Source organism: Ursus arctos, unplaced genomic scaffold, assembly GCF_023065955.2.
Source record: "Ursus arctos isolate Adak ecotype North America unplaced genomic scaffold, UrsArc2.0 scaffold_16, whole genome shotgun sequence".
Lineage (NCBI taxonomy): Eukaryota > Metazoa > Chordata > Mammalia > Carnivora > Ursidae > Ursus > Ursus arctos.
Genome location: NW_026622830.1, coordinates 884,729 through 903,655, shown reverse-complemented (window position 1 = coordinate 903,655; position 18,927 = coordinate 884,729). Strand labels below are relative to the sequence as shown.

Genomic DNA, 18,927 nt, shown 5'->3' with positions numbered 1-18,927 from the left:
CCTTTTAACAGCGGTCTTTGCTGTAGGCGTCCTCAGGGACTCGGGCTGCCCCGAGGGTCGGGGTCCTGGGCCGCAGCGAGGTCGGGCCCTGGTCACGGCCGGGCGGGGGGGGGGGGGGTGTTTGTCCCTCCCCTCGCTGGGTCCCCTCCACCGCACGCCAGGACTCGGCTTGCTCCCCCGGCCCTGGGAGCCCAGCCCCCGCCGCGCCTTCCTAATCAGCCCGCGGTGACCAAGCCGCCCCGGAGTCGTCCCCACGGAAGCCGGGCGCGTCTTCCGTGCCCACCGCTGCGGACGGGCCACGGACCGGCCCTGGCAACACAGCCAGCCCTGCCCCGCGGACCGCGCCCGCCCCGCGCCCGCCGCGTCCCCATGGCGACAGGGGCGCGGCCGCGCTCCGGCCCCGCGAGCGAAGGCGGAAGTCCCGCCCCACCGCCCCGCCCCCGGCTTCCCGTGATGCCCCGCGAGGCGCAACGTAGCCGGAAGCTGGTGGCGGCAGGGCGGGCGGGCGGGCGGCGCGCGTCCCCGAAGCAGCTTGCGGCGCGCCCGAGCCCGGCCGACCCCGGCGGACCCCGGCGGACTCCGGCGCGCGGGATCGAGCCCGGACCCCGCCCGGTAAGCGCGTGGCCCTAGGCTCACGGTCCGCTTGGGCGGACGCCCCCGCCCGGACCCCCGGCCAGCCGCCCTTCTCCTCGGAAGCCGCCCCCACCTCGGTCCCTGGAACCCTCCCGCAGCCGCGGCCCCGCGCACCCCGCCGCTCCAGGGGAAGGGGCGCAGCGTCCAGACGGACAGCCCGGGGCTGCAGGCTGAGGGGCTTCCGCCCTGGGAAGCGAGGGTTCCGTCCGGCGGGTGCGGGGGAGGCCGGTGTGGTCAGGAGCGGCAGCCTCGGCCTCGCCTGGTGCCGTGGACCACCCCCTCGGGGACGGAGGGGGAGCCGCCCGGGAGGGGCTCGAACGGCCCTTTTCTGTTTCCGTCTGCCTTGTTAAAGGCTCCACCGCAGACCACCAACGCTGGGAAACGATGGTGCTCTTTCGGGGCAGGCCTGACCCTCCTGCCGCTCTCTGGCCGTGACAGTGCGCCGGTGGTGATGGCCCAGGGGTGCTAAGCTTTCAGGCTTGCTCTGGCATTGGTGTCCAGGACCCCACTCCGCCCAGGTTCACAGCAGATCCGTGCGTCCGGGGAGAAGGGGCTGTGCTTAGGCACAGGTGCCCTGGGTGCTTCTGGTGGTTTCAGTCTGTCCTGGTCACTCTCACAGCCCTGGAGACTCCGCCCGTGCCCTTCCCTCATTCCTTTTAATTAATTTCAGATACGGACAAAGTCCCAACTTCAGGACCAAGCATTCTGCAGTTAACAAATAGCTTGCTTGGTGAACTAAGAAAACGTGTGCTCCTTTGGTTCAGCGTTTACTGAGGTTATATGTCCACTTGCAGAAAGCTGTATTTTACCATCTTGGTTTCAAGCTTTAAACAGTTCTTGGATGATTTTTCAAGATAAAGCGTACTTGTGGTTTTGAAAGTTAGGACGAGTTTTCATGTATCAAAGTTATCATTTCAGAGAGTTGAAGGATGCTCACATCCAAAACCGGTCCCCAAGGGGAGTTCCTTTAAAATCCAGGTCATTTCCTTTTCACACGTTGCTTTGCTACTAGTTCTGCAAACATTTAGTCTGTCTAATTTTATTTTACACAATTAGAAATTTAGAGCATGTTCAACCCAGTTCTGACTTTTGTTTGCTGGTGCCCTTTTGACCAGAATGTGAACCTCTGAAGGAAGGCACAGTTCTTTGGAAAGAGCACAGGGCTGAGAAGGGAGACCTGAGCGGGCAGGTATGCGTGTCAGCCCCGCACACCGGCCCACAAGGGGCTCTCCAGTGGCTGCCATGAGACGAATGTGTGCAAAGGGCTTTGTGAATTCAGATCCAGCCCGATGTCTCTCAGCGTGTTTACCTGTTGGTGCCTTTCACATGCAGTGGTGTAGACGCTCAGCGTGATGAAAGTATCCCACTTGAACGAGTCTGACCAGGAGGTGTTTGCCCTCGAGATCCAGTGGTTTTGGTAGACTGTCAAACATAGCACAGAAAACTGCAGACCGCAGAGGAGCCGCAGGTGAACTCTGGGTTTTGTCCATCAGTTATAGAAAACCGAAAACCAGTGTGTGTTATTTCCTTCAGCTAGCTTCAACGTGGGCTCTGGTGAGCACAGGAGTCCTGGCTTTCCAGATTTAGAAAGTTTGGTTGTGTAGAGTCAGGATTTGCACCCGTGACTTATCTCTGCGTACTGAGATTACAGGCGAGGTACGGCGCAGAGATGCTCCTGGAATGTTCACGCTGCACGCCAATGGAAAGCTCCAGGTTCACTATCCGCAGAGAAGCTGGCCACATGGAGCGTCCAGCAGCCGGACGGGTGTCCGGTTCTGAGCCACCTACAGGGTCCCCACGTGTCCTGCAGTGGGTGCGTGTTGCCGTGAGAGTTAAGGGCAGCAGCTCACAGCCCCGTTCACGAGTGAGGAAAGGACGAGCTTCAGAGGGGCACGTGCACATTTGTGCGTTGGTGGTGGAAGAGGTGGCCTGAGGCCCAGGGCCAAGTGGTGGCAGTGTGTGTTGGACCGTGGGATTGCTTTATGTCCAGCACTGTGCTGGCTCCCACCCGCTTCCTCCAGCTTGAATCTACGGCATCGGTTTTCCTGGTCGTGAATCCAGTGGGCTGTTGGTTGAACGTGAGCTTTGCCAAAGCTAGGAGCTCTGTAAAGACAGAAACGGTTTTTCTCTTTAGCCTGAGTTAAGGACTGTGGTGCCACAGCAGTGTCCCTGTGAGGCATGGTGGCAGGTGCTCCCTGCTGTGCTCGCGCTGTCTGTCACCTGCGCGGTCCGTGATGGCCCTGCGGGGGACCTCCCTGTAGACCCTCCCACAGGCCGGCCTCTGCGTGTATCAGTCAGCGCTACCGCTTTGGCCCCACGCCACAGGCTGGAGAGTGGAAGGAAAGCTCACAGAGAACTGGGGTTCCCTGCCTTCAAAGGTTATTATTAGTTCAGATCTGAGGTGTTGGCCTTTCAGGTGGGCGGTCAGATTGAGCGGCCAGTCTGTGTGCGTTGTACAAAGACCACCCCTTGCCATGGGTTTCCTCACGAGAAGGGACGTTTTATAAGTGATGCGGTGTGGGTCGTACATCATGCTTAGGCAAAGCGGACGCCAGTAATTATGTTCTTTTTAATAATCGCGGTGCCTTCAGCCAGAAACATCCAGGCGGCTCTGGGTTTTTCTTAGCGTGTGGAGGACAGATTCCTTCTGTAGGTGGTTTCCTGATGCTGCCTGTAGTGAGCGGTGGCCCCATAGCTTCCAGGCAGCTTTGTGGGATCTCTCTGAAGCTGTGTGTTGTAGGCTTTTGCGCTCATTGGTTTTCTTGTAAAGTAGGCTGCTTGTAAGTTTTAAAACTTTGTGTTTCTCCTTTGCAGCAGCATGGCCAGCCCCCGAACGAGGAAAGTTCTGAAGGAAGTCCGAGTGCAGGATGAAAACAATGTAAGTGTCTGTTCTGCTCTGGTGCTTTGAGGTTTAGCGAACCTTTCAGAGCTTTCCCTGTTACTGTTATTCTTGGGCCAGCCTCTCCTCTGCTCCCTCTTGGGGCCACCTGTCGGGTCTTTGGGGTTCTTGGGCGCCAAATGCCAGGTGAGTCGCACGTGACCCTCTTTGCAGGTGTGTTTTGAGTGTGGTGCATTCAACCCTCAGTGGGTGAGTGTGACCTATGGCATCTGGATCTGCCTGGAGTGCTCGGGGAAGCATCGCGGGCTCGGGGTGCACCTCAGGTCAGTGCCCTGCCCCTCGTGCCTCGAGGGCCTCCTTTCGGGTGTGCGTTGATGGGGTAACGTGTGCCACCTTGCCAGCTCTGCACGCCCTCGAGGGGTCACGGCCAGGTGCCTCTGTCATGGGACGTGCATGCACCAGATTCACGACCTGGTTGGGGTGGGGGCTCTTGGACACTCAGTGCTAATAAGCAGGTTGGCGCTGTGGTTTCTAGCTTCGTGCGCTCCGTGACCATGGACAAGTGGAAGGACGTAGAGCTGGAGAAGATGAAAGCTGGAGGGAATGCAAAATTCCGGGAGTTCCTGGAGTCTCAGGAGGACTATGACCCCTGCTGGTCCCTGCAGGACAAGTACAACAGCAAGGCTGCGGCCCTCTTCAGGGACAGGGTAGGGACCAGCTGAGCGGCGGTGCTGAGGCTCTGCCCGTTGGCTGCTTTGGTGGCTCTGGGAGCTGGCATTCTCCCGTGGTGTCTGACACGCCTGCAGAGGCTGTGGGCCGTCTGTCCCACCCGGGGGAAAGCAGGTGGCGTGTTGTTAGCAGGGGTGAACAACAGGCCTTCCTCCCCATCCTCAGGGAGAGTGTCGCGTGTCAGCACCTCTGTACGTGGTGGCTGAAATTCTGCCAAGGATGCAGCACGTCATTTGGGGTTGGAGCCACTGACCAAGAATTCGCCAGTGCCGCTGTTCATTGCGGTCAGAGTGAGACCCTTTCTTGGTGTTGACATGGGGCAGAGAGCCCCCAGCCCGTGGCTGCTGAGCCTGAGAGGGACAGCCAACAGGACGCACTAGAGCGGGTCACATCACTGATCGCTCCTGACAGTCCCGGGCTGTCTAATGCCTGTGTCCCCTTGGCAGGTAGCCACGCTGGCTGAAGGCCGAGAATGGTCTCTGGAGTCATCGCCTGCCCAGAACTGGACCCCACCCCAGCCCAAGACACTACCGTCCACTGCCCACCGGTAGCTACTTCCCTGGCCTCTTGTCTGGCTCCAGACTGTTCTGGGCCTGAGCCTATCTTAGCCACAGCTCAGGACCCCCATACCGGTGTGGGAACAGCTCCGATTGTGAGTTGCTCCCGAGAGTCAGTGGGAAAAACAAGTCTGTAGGTCGTTGAAGTAATACAAGCTCTTAGTAAAAATGCAGCCCGTAAGCTGTGTCTAAGGTGGAAGGAGTACCTCCCCATTCCTCACGAGCCCGTTCGGTGAAAGTCCTCCCGGGCACGTACCTGTGACGCACGTACGTCTCTGTAGGAAACGTCCTGGCTGAGTGTTGTTTCCATCCTTTGTCCTCTGCGAGGATTGCCCACCCCTCAGGGTGCAGGTGTGATGCGGATAAGCTGATCCCCGTGGCAGACGTCCTGCATCCTCTTGCATGCCAGAGGCTGGTGTTCGGAGTGACTGGTCCAGAGAAGGCTCCCTGTTTGCAGCATGGGTGCCCAGGGACCCCCACCCCACCCCCGCATGGTGCATTTTATGCGGACAGTCCTTGGACCACTGTCCGATGCGGTGCTTCAGCCTCTGCCTCTCCAGCCTCCCTGCTGCCTCCCTGCCAGCGCGGGTGGGCGTGGAGCTGCTGTCAGGGGCCCTTTGGGGCTGGACTGTGCCCGCTTGTTGCCAGCCTGAGCCTCCTTTCAGGCAGACTTGGAGGCCAGCTGGCCTTAGGAGGAGCCCAGGTGTGACCAGATGGATGTGACAGCATAGGGGCCCACACAGTTCCCTCAGGCACCTGCCCATCCTCTGTTGGCCTCACTGACCACTCCGTCTCCCTTTCAGAGCCTCCGGCCACCCGCAGAACTCGACCTCCTCCTCAGACAAGGCATTTGAAGACTGGCTTAATGACGACCTTGGCTCCTATCAGGGGTGAGGCCACAGGCAGCAGGAGTCGGGTCCCTCAGGGCTGGGGTCTGCGGCTTTCTGTGTGCAGGGCGTGCAGCGTTCGCACGCATCACGTGGGTGCTGGTTGTGGCATGCCTGGGCCAGCCCCAGTTTAAAGAGTGGTTTGGAGCGGAGAGAAAACCTAATACTGAGAAGGAGAAAAGAGTAGTTTTCCTTCTTGGAGCCAGCCTGACCTATAAGCAAGTTTTGTTCCCGGAGCGGTCAGGTGAAGTCATTCTGATGCTTGTACTAACTGGTGGTTGGCTTTGGGTCTTGCCCGGGTTCCCTGGCTAAATGCAGCAGGAGGGTCTTCTCCAGTGAGCAGAGGAGGGCCTGACCCGTGTGCCCCTTTGCCTGGGGTTGGGGCGCCTCCTGCCTTGAGGCTTTCAGGAGCAGCGGGGCTGCAGCTTCTTGTCTCCCTGTCAGGGCCCAGGAGAACCGCTACGTGGGATTTGGGAACACAGTTCCGCCTCCAAAGAGGGAGGAGGACTTCCTCAGCAGCGCCGTGTCGTCCCTGTGCTCGGTAAGGACTGCACCCCGCTCTGCAGGCCCGTAGCTGGCCGGCCGCCTGTGGGACGCCTCCCCTTTCCCCCAGTGAACTTGTCTCTACGACCAGGCTTATTCATTCCGGTCCTGGCCTGTGTAGTTGCTTATTTACTTTGCTAAAGAATGTAGATTTCCAATTAACCGGTGCTTTTCCTCCATGCACAACGTTCTGTATGGCGCCTCCCCAGCCCTCTTCTCCTGCAAGAGCGCTGGGCACAGAGGATCCCGGCGCTCCGCCCACCAGCCCCACACCAGCGAGCTCGAAGCTGCAGGGGCTGTGGCACCCTCCGGGGATGGCGCGCTCTCGGCCCTGCGCTGGTGTTCCCACCCGCTCGCAGCTGCTGCAGGTCAAACCATCGTTTTCCCAGGAAACCGTGTCTTTAGATGTTCATTCATTGTAGCTTTGTGATGGTGACTACAGACCCCCGCGGGGGGTCTCTGGGTACTGCATGCGTGGAAAGGCGAGGAGACGTCCTCCACGCTAACAGGACAGGGTCTTTGGTGCACTGACGGGGTTGCAGCGAGTGCTGAAGGAGCAGACGTGATGGGTGAAAACACAGGAAGCACCCGGGAGCGGCCACGTGTCTGCCGTCACTGTAGGGTCCTGCGTCCCGGGTGCGGCGGGAGATCTGAGCGCCACCGTCCGCTGTCCTCTTCTGATCTGTGTACACGTGTTGTTTCCAAAGTGATGGAACTTCTGTCAGAAATTATGGCTGCGGGGCGCCTGGGTGGCGCAGTCGTTAAGCGTCTGCCTTCAGCTCAGGGCGTGATCCCAGCTTTCTGGGATCGAGCCCCACATCAGGCTCCTCCGCTGGGAGCCTGCTTCTTCCTCTCCCACTCCCCCTGCTTGTGTTCGCTTTCTCACTGGCTGTCTCTGTCAAATAAGTAAAATATTAAAAAAAAAAAAAAGAAATCATGGCTGCGATTCCAGAGCCGCAAGCGATGGCGGCCGCGAGAAGACCTGCTGGGGCCGTGGGCAGCCAGGTTCCCTTCTGCAGGGAGGAAGGGCATGCCTTCAGCCCAAGGCCTGTTGCCTGAGAGTTTATCTTTACAGAGACATGTCCCACCGAATGTAACGTGTTTGTGTTTGTGTCCCTCTCGTGTGGGTCTTTAGTTCCCCGAAGAAGCTGAATGTGGTTGTCTCCTGAGTGTCCTCTTCCTTGAGGGGAAGAGGCTCTGTTGGGAAGTTGGGGTTTGAGTGAGATGTGTATGTCTCTAAATAGTTTCACTTGGCTTTGGGGGCTTAGGGGAAGACCTCGAACTTAGAACAGGTCTGCCTGCAGACTGGGTGCCAGGCCCCGACTCCTTTGAGGGGAGGTAGGAGAGGCCGAGGGCAAAGGGAAGAACAGGCACGTGTGTGCAGTGGAGGTCCAGATGGTCAGGTGGAGCGCGGCATAGATGCATGCAGTGCCCCGGCTGCCATGGCGGCCAGGGGTCTGGTGCATGGCATTCAGGTGTGCCCATGGCAAGAGTGCCCATTCTTTGTGGAAAGCGGGGTTGCAGCTGTTGAAAGGGACCTCGGAGGTGGCCTTCCTGCAGAGCTTGGGTGCGGAATCCATCAGCCCTTCACTGAGTGGTGGATGGCATGGCAGACAGAGCCTGCCTGGACGGTCGCCTATGGAACCTCAACGTGGCCTCTCTGTTGCTTCTTTGCAGGGCTGGAGCAGTTTTACCACCGGAGCAAGCAAGTTTGCCTCGGCTGCTAAGGAGGGTGTGAGTAGCCCATCCCGGCACCCCGCCTGCAGGGCCCACACAGCCTGTGCTGGTCTGGGGTCTGGGGGTAAAGAAGGGTCTTGAAGGGGCTCTGATGAGGGGTGGAGGGTGTTCCCAGCCCCAGGGCTCCCTCCCAGGCCCAGGCCATGCACCGTGGGCCCCAGGCCCATGAGGCTGCAGCAGATCTCAGGGCCCCGCCATTTGCTGCTTCAGTGGCGAGCCTCTGCGTGTCGGAGATGAGCTGTGGGCAGAGGGGCACCACTCTAGAAGAAAGGTGTGCCATCCTGAGGTGCGGCACATGGTGAGCCCCGCAGGCTGAGTGGTCCTGCCAGCCCTCCAGTTTCTGCTGCTGTGCACGGAGCAGGGTTCGGGCCTCTCCTTTGCCTGCTCCTCTGCCCGAGCAAGGGAGCGTTGGGGATTTAGTCAGGACACACAGGTGGGGAGTGGGCATGACCTTGGAAAGGGACAGGCCGGAACCGTGTCTGGGGACATCACCCTGGAGGGGAGATTGTCGGGGGCGTCCAGTAGGTTTCCTGGCCAGCATGGCCTTGGTGAGGAAGGTCACCTAGAGAAGGGAGATCCAGGGCAGGCGCGAGGGGCTGCCTGGCAAGCAGGCCCAGGACAGGAACATTTGGAGGGCCACACGGGCGCTTGCAGCTCCACAAGCAACAGGAGCCACGGGGCTGGCTCTGGGCCGGAACGGAGGCGTGTGGACACCTCTCCGTGCTCCCCTTGGCCACGGTGCCCTGCATCCTCCACATCTGGCTTGGAAGGAGCCTGGCCTCGAGGGGCACCAGGCCCTGTGGCACCATTGCTCTGGCACGTGGCCTCTGCTGCTTCTCTCCGGGCCTCGTCCCTGGAGGGCCACATCCAGGAGGTCCAGGCGCTTTCAGTGGGAGTATCTGTGGCCAGGCCTTTTTTCCCTTTGTTTATGAGAGTGTTGGGGGTGCTTTGCTAAGGTGAGCTGTGGGATGGGCCCCACTGGGCACCAAGCAGGTAGCATGGTCTGGGCCATGGGAAAGCCCACAGATGACGGGGCTGGGGTGGCTGCCCCCTACCCTGGACCTGCTCCCCCAAGGCCTGTGTGCCACATGGCTGCCCCTCCATTGGGGGGCTGGCCTAGTGGGCAGCTTTGTGGGGCCCCCTCGGAGCTGCTGTGAGGTGGGTGGCTGTCAAGAGACAGGCCTAGGACTGAGTGTGGGTTGAGCCCTGGGGACATGCAGCTGGGGGTCTGGCATCAGGACCGGTGATCCGAAAGCTCTTGTGTTTCTCCTCAGGCAACCAAATTTGGATCTCAAGCAAGTCAGAAGGTAACAAAGGAAGCTTCTGCGTTTCATGCTGTTAAAATTTCTAGTTCTGTCCTGTCGGTGTCCGGATACTGCCCATCTGCCCTCCCCGGGGCCTGTGCTTGGGAGGGGGGGCGTTTCTGTGTGTATCCCTTCAGGTGCCTGTGGGTTAGCGGGGGGGGGGGGGGGTAAGAAGCCACGCCTGTCAGGGCCCGTGGGGCTGAAGTCACCCGGACAGGCTCCTGTGGGGCTTTCTGCCTGCACCCATGGGTGGAAGGAAGCCTGCTGTTGCTGGGGCCGCAGGTTGGAGAGGGCAGGCTGTCCCTCTTTCCCGGTTAGTTTCTCTAGCGGGCGGTGGTTTGGGGTGTTGGCATTTGTCTTTTCCTTCAAATCTTGGCCGGTAGCTCTGGCAGTCCCCAGGTGGCGGCAGGACTCTGGACCGCCTGTGCCCTGGTGTTGGGGGTCAGGACTCAGGCCGGAGGCAGGGCGGATGGTGTTCGAGCATGGCCTGTCCCTCTTTTGGGCTCCTGACTTGTTCCTTCGTGTGGTTCTGGAGGTTGTACGTTGGGAGTAGAAAGCCGTGTGGTTCCATGGCAGTAAGTGGGTACTCAAGGTTACTTTTGAGGACGCCTGCTGGGGTGATGCCATGAGAACGAGGTGACTGACCTGTCAGCAGGTGCTTCCTGGTTGCCCAACGCTGCTCCTACTGCCCATGCTCGCTTGCTCTCTCACTTTCTCACTCTCTCCCCCCTCCGCCCCAACCCTCTCCCTTGCTGTCTGGGTAAAGTTTTGGGGCTCCAAGCAGCAGCCCGAGCTGGTAAGGCCCCAAGTCTGTTCTCGTGCATGCCTTTCCCCGTCTCTGTGCTGACCACGTGCTTTGCCCTGAGCTTCCTTGGACCGTGGCTTGTGTGTGTCCTCGCTTACGTGCGCTCACCCCCAGAGCTCCTCACCAGCCTGCTGGGCTTCTGTCTGGGCCCATCCATACTGTTCAGGGACCTGAGACCCCAGTGGGAGGGCTGGGGTCCAGAACCGGGGGGACTGCTCCTGATGGGGTGCCAGGAGCTACTTGGCAGGATTTTCATTTTACGGCTTCACCTTGAGCTAAGTAAGCAGAAGGAGGGCTATTCCAGTGGCAAGGTGCTGACAGGTGTGTGGTTACCCCGTTCATCGAGGCTGCTGCCTGGTGCTCTTTTTAGTTGCTGCCCCACCCACCTCAGCTTGTCCGATGGCTCCATCCCCTTCCCTCTGAGTCAGGTGCCTGCTGGAGGGCAGGTGGGCTTACACCCCCTCCAGTGACCAAGAGTGCAGCTGCCTACACCCCAGCCAAGGGGGTTAGCATGCGACCTGCTGCCAGCACGCGGCTGTTCTCATGGGATGGGACTGTGTGGGCTCTGACGGGAAGACCCTCGGTGGCCACTGGATTTGCTGCCACTCTGGGCCTCTTCCCTCTAGAGCAGGTAGGCCTGGGGCAGTGGTCTCTGGCTGCCCCACGGCCAGGGTGCCTGGGGGTCACTTCCACGCAACTGCTTCAGGTGCCGTGGCTGCCATGAGAGTGGGGGGTGTCCTGGGTGCTGGAGGGCCGCTCACCATCTGCTGCCTTCCCTTGTGGCCAAGCTCGCAGCCACTGCTGACCAGCGTCCTGGGGGACATGCTGCCCGGGCTCACCTAACTTCCTCTCATCATACAGGCTTCAGAGCTGGGCCACAGTCTGAACGAGAACGTCCTCAAACCTGCCCAGGAGAAGGTAACACCGTCCGACACCATGTGTCCCTCTCCTCCGTCCCCACCCCCGTAGGCCCTCGTTCCAGGGGAGCAGCTGGTGCTGGAGGGCTTTGTTCGGCAGCTCCGGCTCCCTCCAGTGTCCCATGTCCCAGGGGCCCCTACCCCCTCTCCTCATGAGGCCTGTTCCTCAAGGTGGGGCTGGGTGTGGACAGCATGGGGGTGACTGACTGAGCCACGGAGGACCCCCCAGCAGGCTGGGACCTCGGGGCAGTGCCAACCTGGCCTCAGCAGGCTGTGGCTGACACAGAGCCTCCCCCCCCCCCCCGGCAGGGTGCCATGTTACAGCAGCCTGACTGAAGTTAGCTGCCCCCGCGCCCTCTCGCTCTGGGGGGAGAGGGTCACACACGGCTGCTTCCACGGGTCTTTTCGGTGTGTGCTATCCTTTGTCAGAGACGGGCGATGGTGGGTGTTCTGCTGACAGCACTGTTTTAACCATGCAGGTGAAAGAGGGAAAGATTTTTGAGGATGTGTCCAGTGGGGTCTCTCAGTTGGCGTCCAAGGTAGGGCAGGCCCCGCCTGGCGCTCAGGTGCGGCTGGAAGTCAGTCTGCACGTTCTGGGCGCCTGGGCCGAGAGCAGCAAGGGCCTAGGCTGTCTGCGCCCCTGTGCACTCCTGCGGCCTGAGTGCGCTCTGAGCAGTGAGGAGGCTCAGCGAGACACTCTGGTCCCGGCGCCGGAGAAATATGGAGACAGCTTGGCGGGGGGTCTGTCACGTCCGCTAACTGTCGCTTCTTTTTCTTCTGCCCTCGTTCTGCTGCCGCTGTCCTTCCCCGGTGAGTGCGACCTTCCTGACGTGCTGGGGGACGGCCGCCGTCTTCCTCCAGGCGGGTTTGGGTGTTCGCAGCCCCCGCTTCCCAGCCCGCCACTCTCTGCACGGGGATGCCTACAGGGGCTTCGCGTACATGCTGTCTTCTTGAGCTCCTGAGCACTAGGGCCTCTCGCCACTGCGTGTGCACGCAGGGAGGGAGAAGCATGTGCAGGCCGCGGGTCTGAGCCCAGCCGTGCTGTTCACATCTCAGCTTTGCCAGGACTTTGAGCGGGACACCATGTCTGTGCCGTGTGTGAGAACCCACCCTGAGCTGCCACCTCCCGTCCCCTTCTAGGTCCAGGGGGTTGGCAGTAGGGGATGGCGGGACGTCACCACCTTTTTTTCTGGGAGAGCAGAGGACCCGTCGGACAGGTATGCCGCTTCTCTGGGTTTCCTCCCACACGGTCTCTGGGAGGCAGTTGGCATCCCTGTTAGGGGACAGGCATTTCATCCCCCAGGGGCGCAGGGGTCACAGCAGCCCCCAGATCCCTAGAGACACCGACCCTGTGGTAACTGCTGCTGCCCAGGGCAGGGAGGGAGGAGGCCTCCCGAGGAGGGGCTCCAGAGCTGATCCCCATCTCCAGTCTGGGGCATTGGGGTCGGTGGGGCCCCTCAGTGGCCCTCTCCCCTCACTCACCATCTGCTCAGGGCTTGCGTCCTGGCCTCTCTGCTGGAAGCCCAGTCTGGCTGGGTTTGCCATTCTCCAGCCACAGAGTAGGCGGGGTGGGGAGACTGGCCCTGGTAGTGCCACTCCTGGATGGGGGCACATTTCCCGTGCTCATGGGCACAGGGCCACATATCTTCCTGACATGCCATCTGGTGGTACAGGCCGTGCGGCTGTGCTCATTGGGGTACAGCTCTGCTGAGGGGCTCTGCAGGGCCCCTCTGTCTTGACAGCGTGGGGAATGCTGACGCACTCAGGGCTCCCCTTTTGCCTCGGTTACTGCAGAAAACCTTTTCCTTCATGACGCGCTCCTTTTCGGGTGGGACTGACCTAGCCAGGCTCTGGCAGCAGGAGGCCCTGGTGCTTCCAGCGGGTTCTGTGCCCTAGGCTCCAAGGTGGAGCTGCACAAAGGCCGAGTAAACGCATCTCCCAGGCCCCTTGGGCGTCGGGATCTGGGTGGGGCCTCCGCAATCTGGGGGAGGATGCCAAGGGACGGCTTGGTGGCTCAGGCCATTGTTCAGTCTCCCTCTGTCTTCCCAAGACCCCTGGAGGGCCAGAGCTACCAAAACAGCGGTGGGGACCACCCCCAGAACCGTGCCGTGGACCAGAGCTTCTGGGAGACCTTTGGGAGTGCTGACCCTGTCAAGGGCCACAGGTCCCCGAGCAGCGACAGCTGGACGTGCGCAGACGCCTCGGCCGAGAAGAGGAGCTCGGACAGCTGGGATGTGTGGGGCTCGGGCTCCACGTCTAACAATAAGAACAGCGACCACAGCGACCTTGGGGAGGCCTGGGGGGGCAGTGGGGAGGGCAGGGCCAAGACCGCCAGAAAGGCTGCGCAGCCCACCGCGCCAGTAGACGAGGGTTGGGACAACCAGGACTGGTAGGCCCGCTGCGCCCCGGCCCGGGCAGCTGCGGCAACCACCGCATCTGCACTTTGCCCTCACATCTCCTCCTGTCTGACCCCAGAAACCAGCCGTGGCGTGAAGACAGCACCTCGGGTGGGAGCCGGGGTGGTGCCGGCCCTGCAAGGCCGTGGTGCGGCAGAGGCCACGTGCTGCCTTGCAGCCCATGTCCCGGCTCTCCTGTGGTTCTCAGGCCGCCCGTGGAAACCTGGCCGGGGTGACGTGGAGGGCAGAGTCTGCTCCTGGGAGGCGGGCTGCGCCATCGTCCCCATAACACCCTCTCTAATAAACCGTCCCGAGTGGCTGCCTCACGGCCTGTGCCGTGTCATGTGTGAGGCCTGTGTGCTCTGAAGTGTTGGGTCCCGGCTTGTTCTGGGCCAGCCTTCCTGCGGGGGGGATGTGGTGCAGCCGTCTGCCCAGCTCCCCTCCCTCCCTGGCCCTGCTTCACTGCCGGTGCTGCGCTCCTGCATCGCCTCTCCGGGCCTCCACACGTGGCCACACACAGCCCTGAGGCCTCTGGCGCGACCCCCAACACGTGGGCCGTTTGTCAGCGCTCGTGCCCGTCTGAGCTGAGGCAGCAGGCCCAGGATGCCGCGGACGGCCAAGGAATAGGGACGTGAAAGCAGAGCGTATGGAGGGGAAAGGCATGCCAGTGTGTGCCCTCTGAGCCCGGGTCTGGGGGCACGTGGCAGCAGGGTGGGCTCCCCGGGGCTCATTGAGGAGCCGTGTGGCGTCCAGGCCTTCCCAGCAGTCTGGAGTGAGGAGTGCGTTTCTGTTGGGCTAGATTGCCGCCACTGTGTCCCTGCTAGCGCCTAGCTGTTCCCACAGTGGTGTCCTCTGTGCTGTGCTCCCGGGGATCAGCTCACCGTGACGTGTGGATCTCCTCGTGTGCCTTGAGCCCCCCCCCCAAGCCATTGCCCCCTCGTCGGTGGTCACAGTCTGGTACTGACGAGGTGCCTGTCTCCCGTCAGTCTGACAGGCCTACACGTGAGCCACGGCTGTGGGGGTCCTCTGTCCCCACACCCTCTTCCTCTGGCTCTTGGGTTGTTGTCAGCTGCCCTTTGACCAGGCACTGCGTGTGCCTGGGTCCTTATGGATTGGTGCAGGATATGTGCACTGCGGGCTCCGGCTGCTGCCGGCCATTCGCGTCCCAGGGTGTCCCAGCGCGGGCGCGAGCCACAGGAGCCAGCAGCAGTCTGGCGTGTCCGGGCTGTATTCACTGCGGGGCCGCCCCGGGACAGCCCGCTAGCCCGCAGCTGTCCCATGAGGAAGACACTGCCGGGGGACAGGGGCACCCTGTGTGCAGCGCCTGTGTGTTTGTTGCGTGAGGGTCGCAGACAGAGCCAGCTGCCTGCCGGCCCTAAGGTGAGGGGAAGCCCCTGGGGCAGATGGAGAGCCAAACCCACGGTCAGCCTGCCAGTCCGGGGCCAAGCGTCCCAGGGTGACGGTGCGCGGGAGAAGAACGAGTGTCAGGCGTCCGCACTGTCAGGACCAGGGCTTGGTTTCCATGCTGGGCCCTCACCCATCGGGATGGGAGCTCGCGGACGTGCCTGCAGCTCTAGAGGCTTCAGCGCTGCTCAGGCTGCTGTTCTGTCCTGTAATTTCTCGTCTGGGAGGTCCCGTTACATTGGAAGTGAGTCACCCTTTGGTCTGTGAGTCCCCTTCGATGCCAAGTGCAGTAATTAGAATAGCGTTGACTTTTTAGATGTGTGCTGGCAGGGGGCACCGTGCTCTCCAGGCCCTCATGGCGCGCTGGGACGTGGCGGTCCGAGACCCCTCATGGGCAAAGACGGGTGCTCTTGTGCAGGTGTAGTCCCAGGTGGGGCCCAGGATGGGGTGCTGGGGCTCCCGGCCCTGCTGCGTGCAGGGGCCCGAGGATCTCCCTGGGGATCTCCTGTACAGGGGTCACTGGCACAGAGCAATACAGTGATCTGGGTGAGCACCCAGAAGGCCACTTCCAACATGGTTGCAGGTGGCATGGGGCTCCCAGAGGTGCAGGTGGGAGGGCAGGGCGGTCTCCAATGGGTGTCTGCTTGGGACCCGGGGCCAGTGGCATTTCGCCTGGCTCTGGCAGAAATGCTTAGAAGCCTTGCGCTCTCCATCTGAGCCTGTATCCTAAAGGCACAGGACGGGGAAGCGGTCAGAGGCAGGCAGAGCCAGGGGACACTGAGTGCAGCATCCAGAATTGAAGCCTTCTTCCTGTGTAGTCTCCCATGGTCATGCTGTCTGGGGAGGCGGGGCTGGGTCCTGCTCCGGGCAGTCCCAAGGGCCAGTCCCTGGCTGAAATCCAGGGGTCCTCACCCACCTGTGCTGGCTGGCCAGCCCTCTGCCTCTCAACTTGGGGGGAGACTGGGCCAGTGGCCATGAGGCTGCCCTCAACACCTCTGGCCGTCAGCATGCAGTCCCACCCAGACCCCGGCTCTAGGACGCTGGGCTGACCAGGGACTGGTGTGCCCACCACCAGGCGAGGCCCCCTGGTTGCCGCAGAGCCCTTGCTGAAGATGCTGGGACTGACCAGCAGGTGCACTTGGCCAGCCCCACTTAGCTTCCTTCTCTTTCTAGACTTCCACAGGACCGTTCTGCACTTCCTCTCGGCCATGTCCCTAACACAGGTCTGCTTTTGCCACCCAGTTCAGTCGTCCAGCAGGCCTCCTTGCCTACAAGCCCCAGTGCTGCGTCTGTCTGGGGACCTCACACCCAGAGCTGGGGCCTTCCCGGGCCCCTACCCTCTGCATGGTCTTGTGTGCACCCCCTGTCCCAGCAGCCCCTGCTGGGTCTGACCCAACTGATATGGTCAGGGCTGGCTCAGCCCTCGCAGTCCTCGCAGCTGGGGGAGTGGGACCTGTGCTCGGGGTGGGCTCAGGGTCTACCTGCACGCTGGAGTGAGGGCCCATGACAGGTGACGGGCCAGCCAGCACATGGTGCCGTCCTGTCCTTTCTCAGTGACCCGGGGCAGCCCTGACACTGCTAACTGGTCTCTGGGGCTTCAGGGGGGTCACAGGTGATGAGCTCCTGCTCTGTGCAGGACTGCAGGGTGGGCATACAGGTGAGGGGTGGACAGGGTCCAGCCAGAGGTGCTGAGGAGTTGATTGGCTTGTATGTGTGGAGGGTGGTGCCTCGGTGGGGTGCGTGTGAGTGCATATGTGGTCCCGAGTGCCCACGAACCACGGATGGACACGGTGTGGCCAGTGCATGATTGTCTGTGGCTGCTGGGCCTAGCATCTTCTGCGGGTCTGCACTCAAGCGTGTGGGGCTTGGCTGCGGTGTGGGTCCCAGGACTGGGCAGGTGCCCAGCACCCTGGATATTGCGTCTGTCAGCACTGATGACCTGGTGTCCAGCTGTGGGTCCTCAGGCTCAGGCAGCTCCCGGGCTATGGCAAATCAAAGAGCTCCACTGGCCCATGGCCTAAGGCCCTCCTAGCCACAGGAGCACTGCCTGCCCAGGAGAGAAGCTGGGCTCGCAAAGTGGTCAGGATGCGGGGGTGGGGGTGGGGGAGCCAGAGGGGCACTCAACCACCTGGGCAAAGCCATCTTGGTTTCCTGGCCCAGGCCTGGGACCATGCACCCCCACCCCCCAGCAATGTTCCCAGGTTTGGGGCTGGTGGACCGGCAGGGTCGAGGCAGTGTCCTCCCCGTGGCCAAGAGTGCGTGGAGGGGGTTGAGCCCCCATGGGAGTCGGGTAAGGGCCCCCCCTCCCCCAGCAGCGTCCAGACCCTGACCTTGCCCCCTGAATGCTGCCAGCCTCCGGTGAATACCATGTCTCAGACTGTGGTCTCCCAGCCCAAGAGCCCCGTGCTGCGCCCGCCCCCAAAGTGCCTCTGTCTCCGGAAGCTGGACCCAGCTCAGGCTGCCAGCCCTGCTGGGCTCCTGGTAGTCAGCTCCCCTCACCCCTCAGCTGCCTGGGTGGGTGGTCCCAGGACAGGTGGGTCCAGGGGTGGGGCTGCAGCGGGGTCTGGTTTGGTCAGTGTCTGCACCCAAGCAGTAGGACTGGGGCTTCGGGCCTGGGGCTGTCCTGGTGGCTGGGAGGGGCCACTCTTGGCTGGCCCTTCAGACCCGGGAGGGCCTTGGAGAAGCCAGTAGTGCAGGGGAGGCTTCCAGCAGGGGCCAGTGTGGGCCTGGGCACCGGGGCCAATGCTGGGAGAGTAGGGAGGAAGTGGTGTGTCCGCTCCGCCCTACCCCCCAGAGGCACCTGGGTCCACAGGTGGTGGCCCTGGTCCCTGAGGTGCCTGCCCCACGGTCCCCTCTTTGGGGCAGACCCCGTAGAGAGAGGGATAAAGGTGTTTGGCTGGTGCACCCCCCCCCCCTGCCATGGGATTCCTGCCCTGTGGCAATGGGTCCTTCATGCTAGGACTCTGTACCCGCACTCTTGGGCTGTAGCTGGGAGGGGGGGAGAGCCTGGGGAGGGGAGGAGGCCAGGGGTGGGCCAGGGGGTGGGCTGAGGCGGTGACGTCGGAGGGACAGGGACCTTCATAAGCCCTGGCCTCTTGTGTCTGCGGCAGGACCAGAGGGGTATGAGTACGTGGGGACCCAGGAACACCACCCTTGCCCAGAAGAAGGTTAGTGACTTGCCTGTGGTCCTGGGCGGCTGGGTGGACAAGGAGGGCTACCCGGGGTCTGCCCAGGTCTGTGATGGGAGGATGATTTCGCCTTTTCAGAAGGGCTTGGGGCATCGAGGGCAGACTGCGCAGAGGGCTCCGGTCCACAACCATGACCTCTGTGCCCCTGGGAGGGGTCCCACTGAGTCAGGTTTCTGGAGAGCAGAGGGGTCTGGCTTCAGAATGTGATTTAGGAGGGGACTCTGGGGACCTGGAGGGTGCAGAGCCCGTGCACTGCCCTGCAGCCCTCTGCAGCCCCGAGGACGCCCACAAGCTCAGCAGCTCTCCGCGGTGGGGCTGGCCACCACCTCCCTGGGTGTGGCTGGGGTCCTGAGGTTCTGGGCTGTGTGTCCCTTCCACAGGGTCAGCAGAGGCGGCCCCCCAGGCTGTGTGCAGCTTAGGAATGAACGGTGACCCCAGAGGGCTCCTTCGGGACCCCAACCTCCAAGGGCCTCTCAGCCCTGCTGATCTGGGGCCAGTGCTCAACCAGGACGCACTCCCCTGGGGCTGGCAGAGGGGCAGGTCCACGGCCCTGAGGGGCTGTGCTCAGACGCCCCTCGGGCTGCAAACAGGGTTTGCCCCTACCCGGCTTCATTCCCTCCCCAGGCCCCTAGGCCCTGGCAGCAGCTGTCCCAGTCTGTTCTAAGAACTAGTGAGTGACCGGGCCAGCAGTCAGGGCCTCTTGCCGGCCTGTGAGAATGTTCTGAGGGCGGGTGCCAGACCCGAGGCTGTGACCGGGCCAGACACATCCGGGGGTGGGCAGGGGAAAGGCAGCTGACCTCTCACCTCGCCTGGGGCAGCACGTGCTCAGGCCCTGCGGGACACAGGTCCACTGGGCAGGGCATGGAGCCGCTGTGGGCTGCAGTAGTCCCCGATCACTACATGTGGGGTGCCCGGTGTGGGTGGAGAAGCTCAGCAGTGGTTGGACAGACAGATGGACGGACGGAATGTGGCTGAAAGGCCTCTCTTC

The 18,927-nt window shown here is 62.1% G+C and overlaps 1 protein-coding gene across 7 annotated transcripts; it reads left to right on the top strand.

Annotated features, from left to right (window-relative positions):
• Positions 1-484: 484 nt before the first annotated feature.
• Positions 485-13,673, top strand: ARFGAP1 (ADP ribosylation factor GTPase activating protein 1). Of its 7 annotated transcripts, none has more exons than XR_008959312.1 (13): positions 485-612; positions 3,448-3,511; positions 3,686-3,795; positions 4,008-4,179; positions 4,648-4,748; positions 5,562-5,648; positions 6,090-6,186; positions 7,866-7,922; positions 9,200-9,232; positions 10,896-10,952; positions 11,431-11,812; positions 12,092-12,168; positions 13,002-13,041. XR_008959312.1 is itself a non-coding variant. In XM_057312441.1 (13 exons), exons 2-13 carry the CDS (start codon positions 3,452-3,454, stop codon positions 13,342-13,344), a joined length of 1,254 nt encoding a protein of 417 aa, XP_057168424.1. In that variant the 5' UTR covers positions 485-612; position 3,451; the 3' UTR covers positions 13,345-13,673. The 7 variants fall into 7 exon arrangements, 6 of the variants coding, with proteins under 6 accessions (XP_057168424.1, XP_048078255.1, XP_026359675.1 ...); XM_057312441.1 differs by having other exon boundaries at positions 3,451-3,511; positions 11,431-11,490; positions 13,002-13,673; XM_048222298.2 differs by having other exon boundaries at positions 11,431-11,490; positions 12,098-12,168; positions 13,002-13,673.
• The last annotated feature ends 5,254 nt before the right edge of the window (positions 13,674-18,927 follow it).

Excerpts from the sequence above, each read along its gene's own strand:
- ARFGAP1 (XM_057312441.1), top strand. The coding sequence starts at position 3,452 with ATGGCCAGCCCCCGAACGAGGAAAGTTCTGAAGGAAGTCCGAGTGCAG. Across the intron at positions 9,233-10,895 it reads GATCTCAAGCAAGTCAGAAG|GCTTCAGAGCTGGGCCACAG; the intron begins GTAACAAAGGAA and ends CTCATCATACAG. Across the intron at positions 10,953-11,430 it reads TCAAACCTGCCCAGGAGAAG|GTGAAAGAGGGAAAGATTTT; the intron begins GTAACACCGTCC and ends TTAACCATGCAG.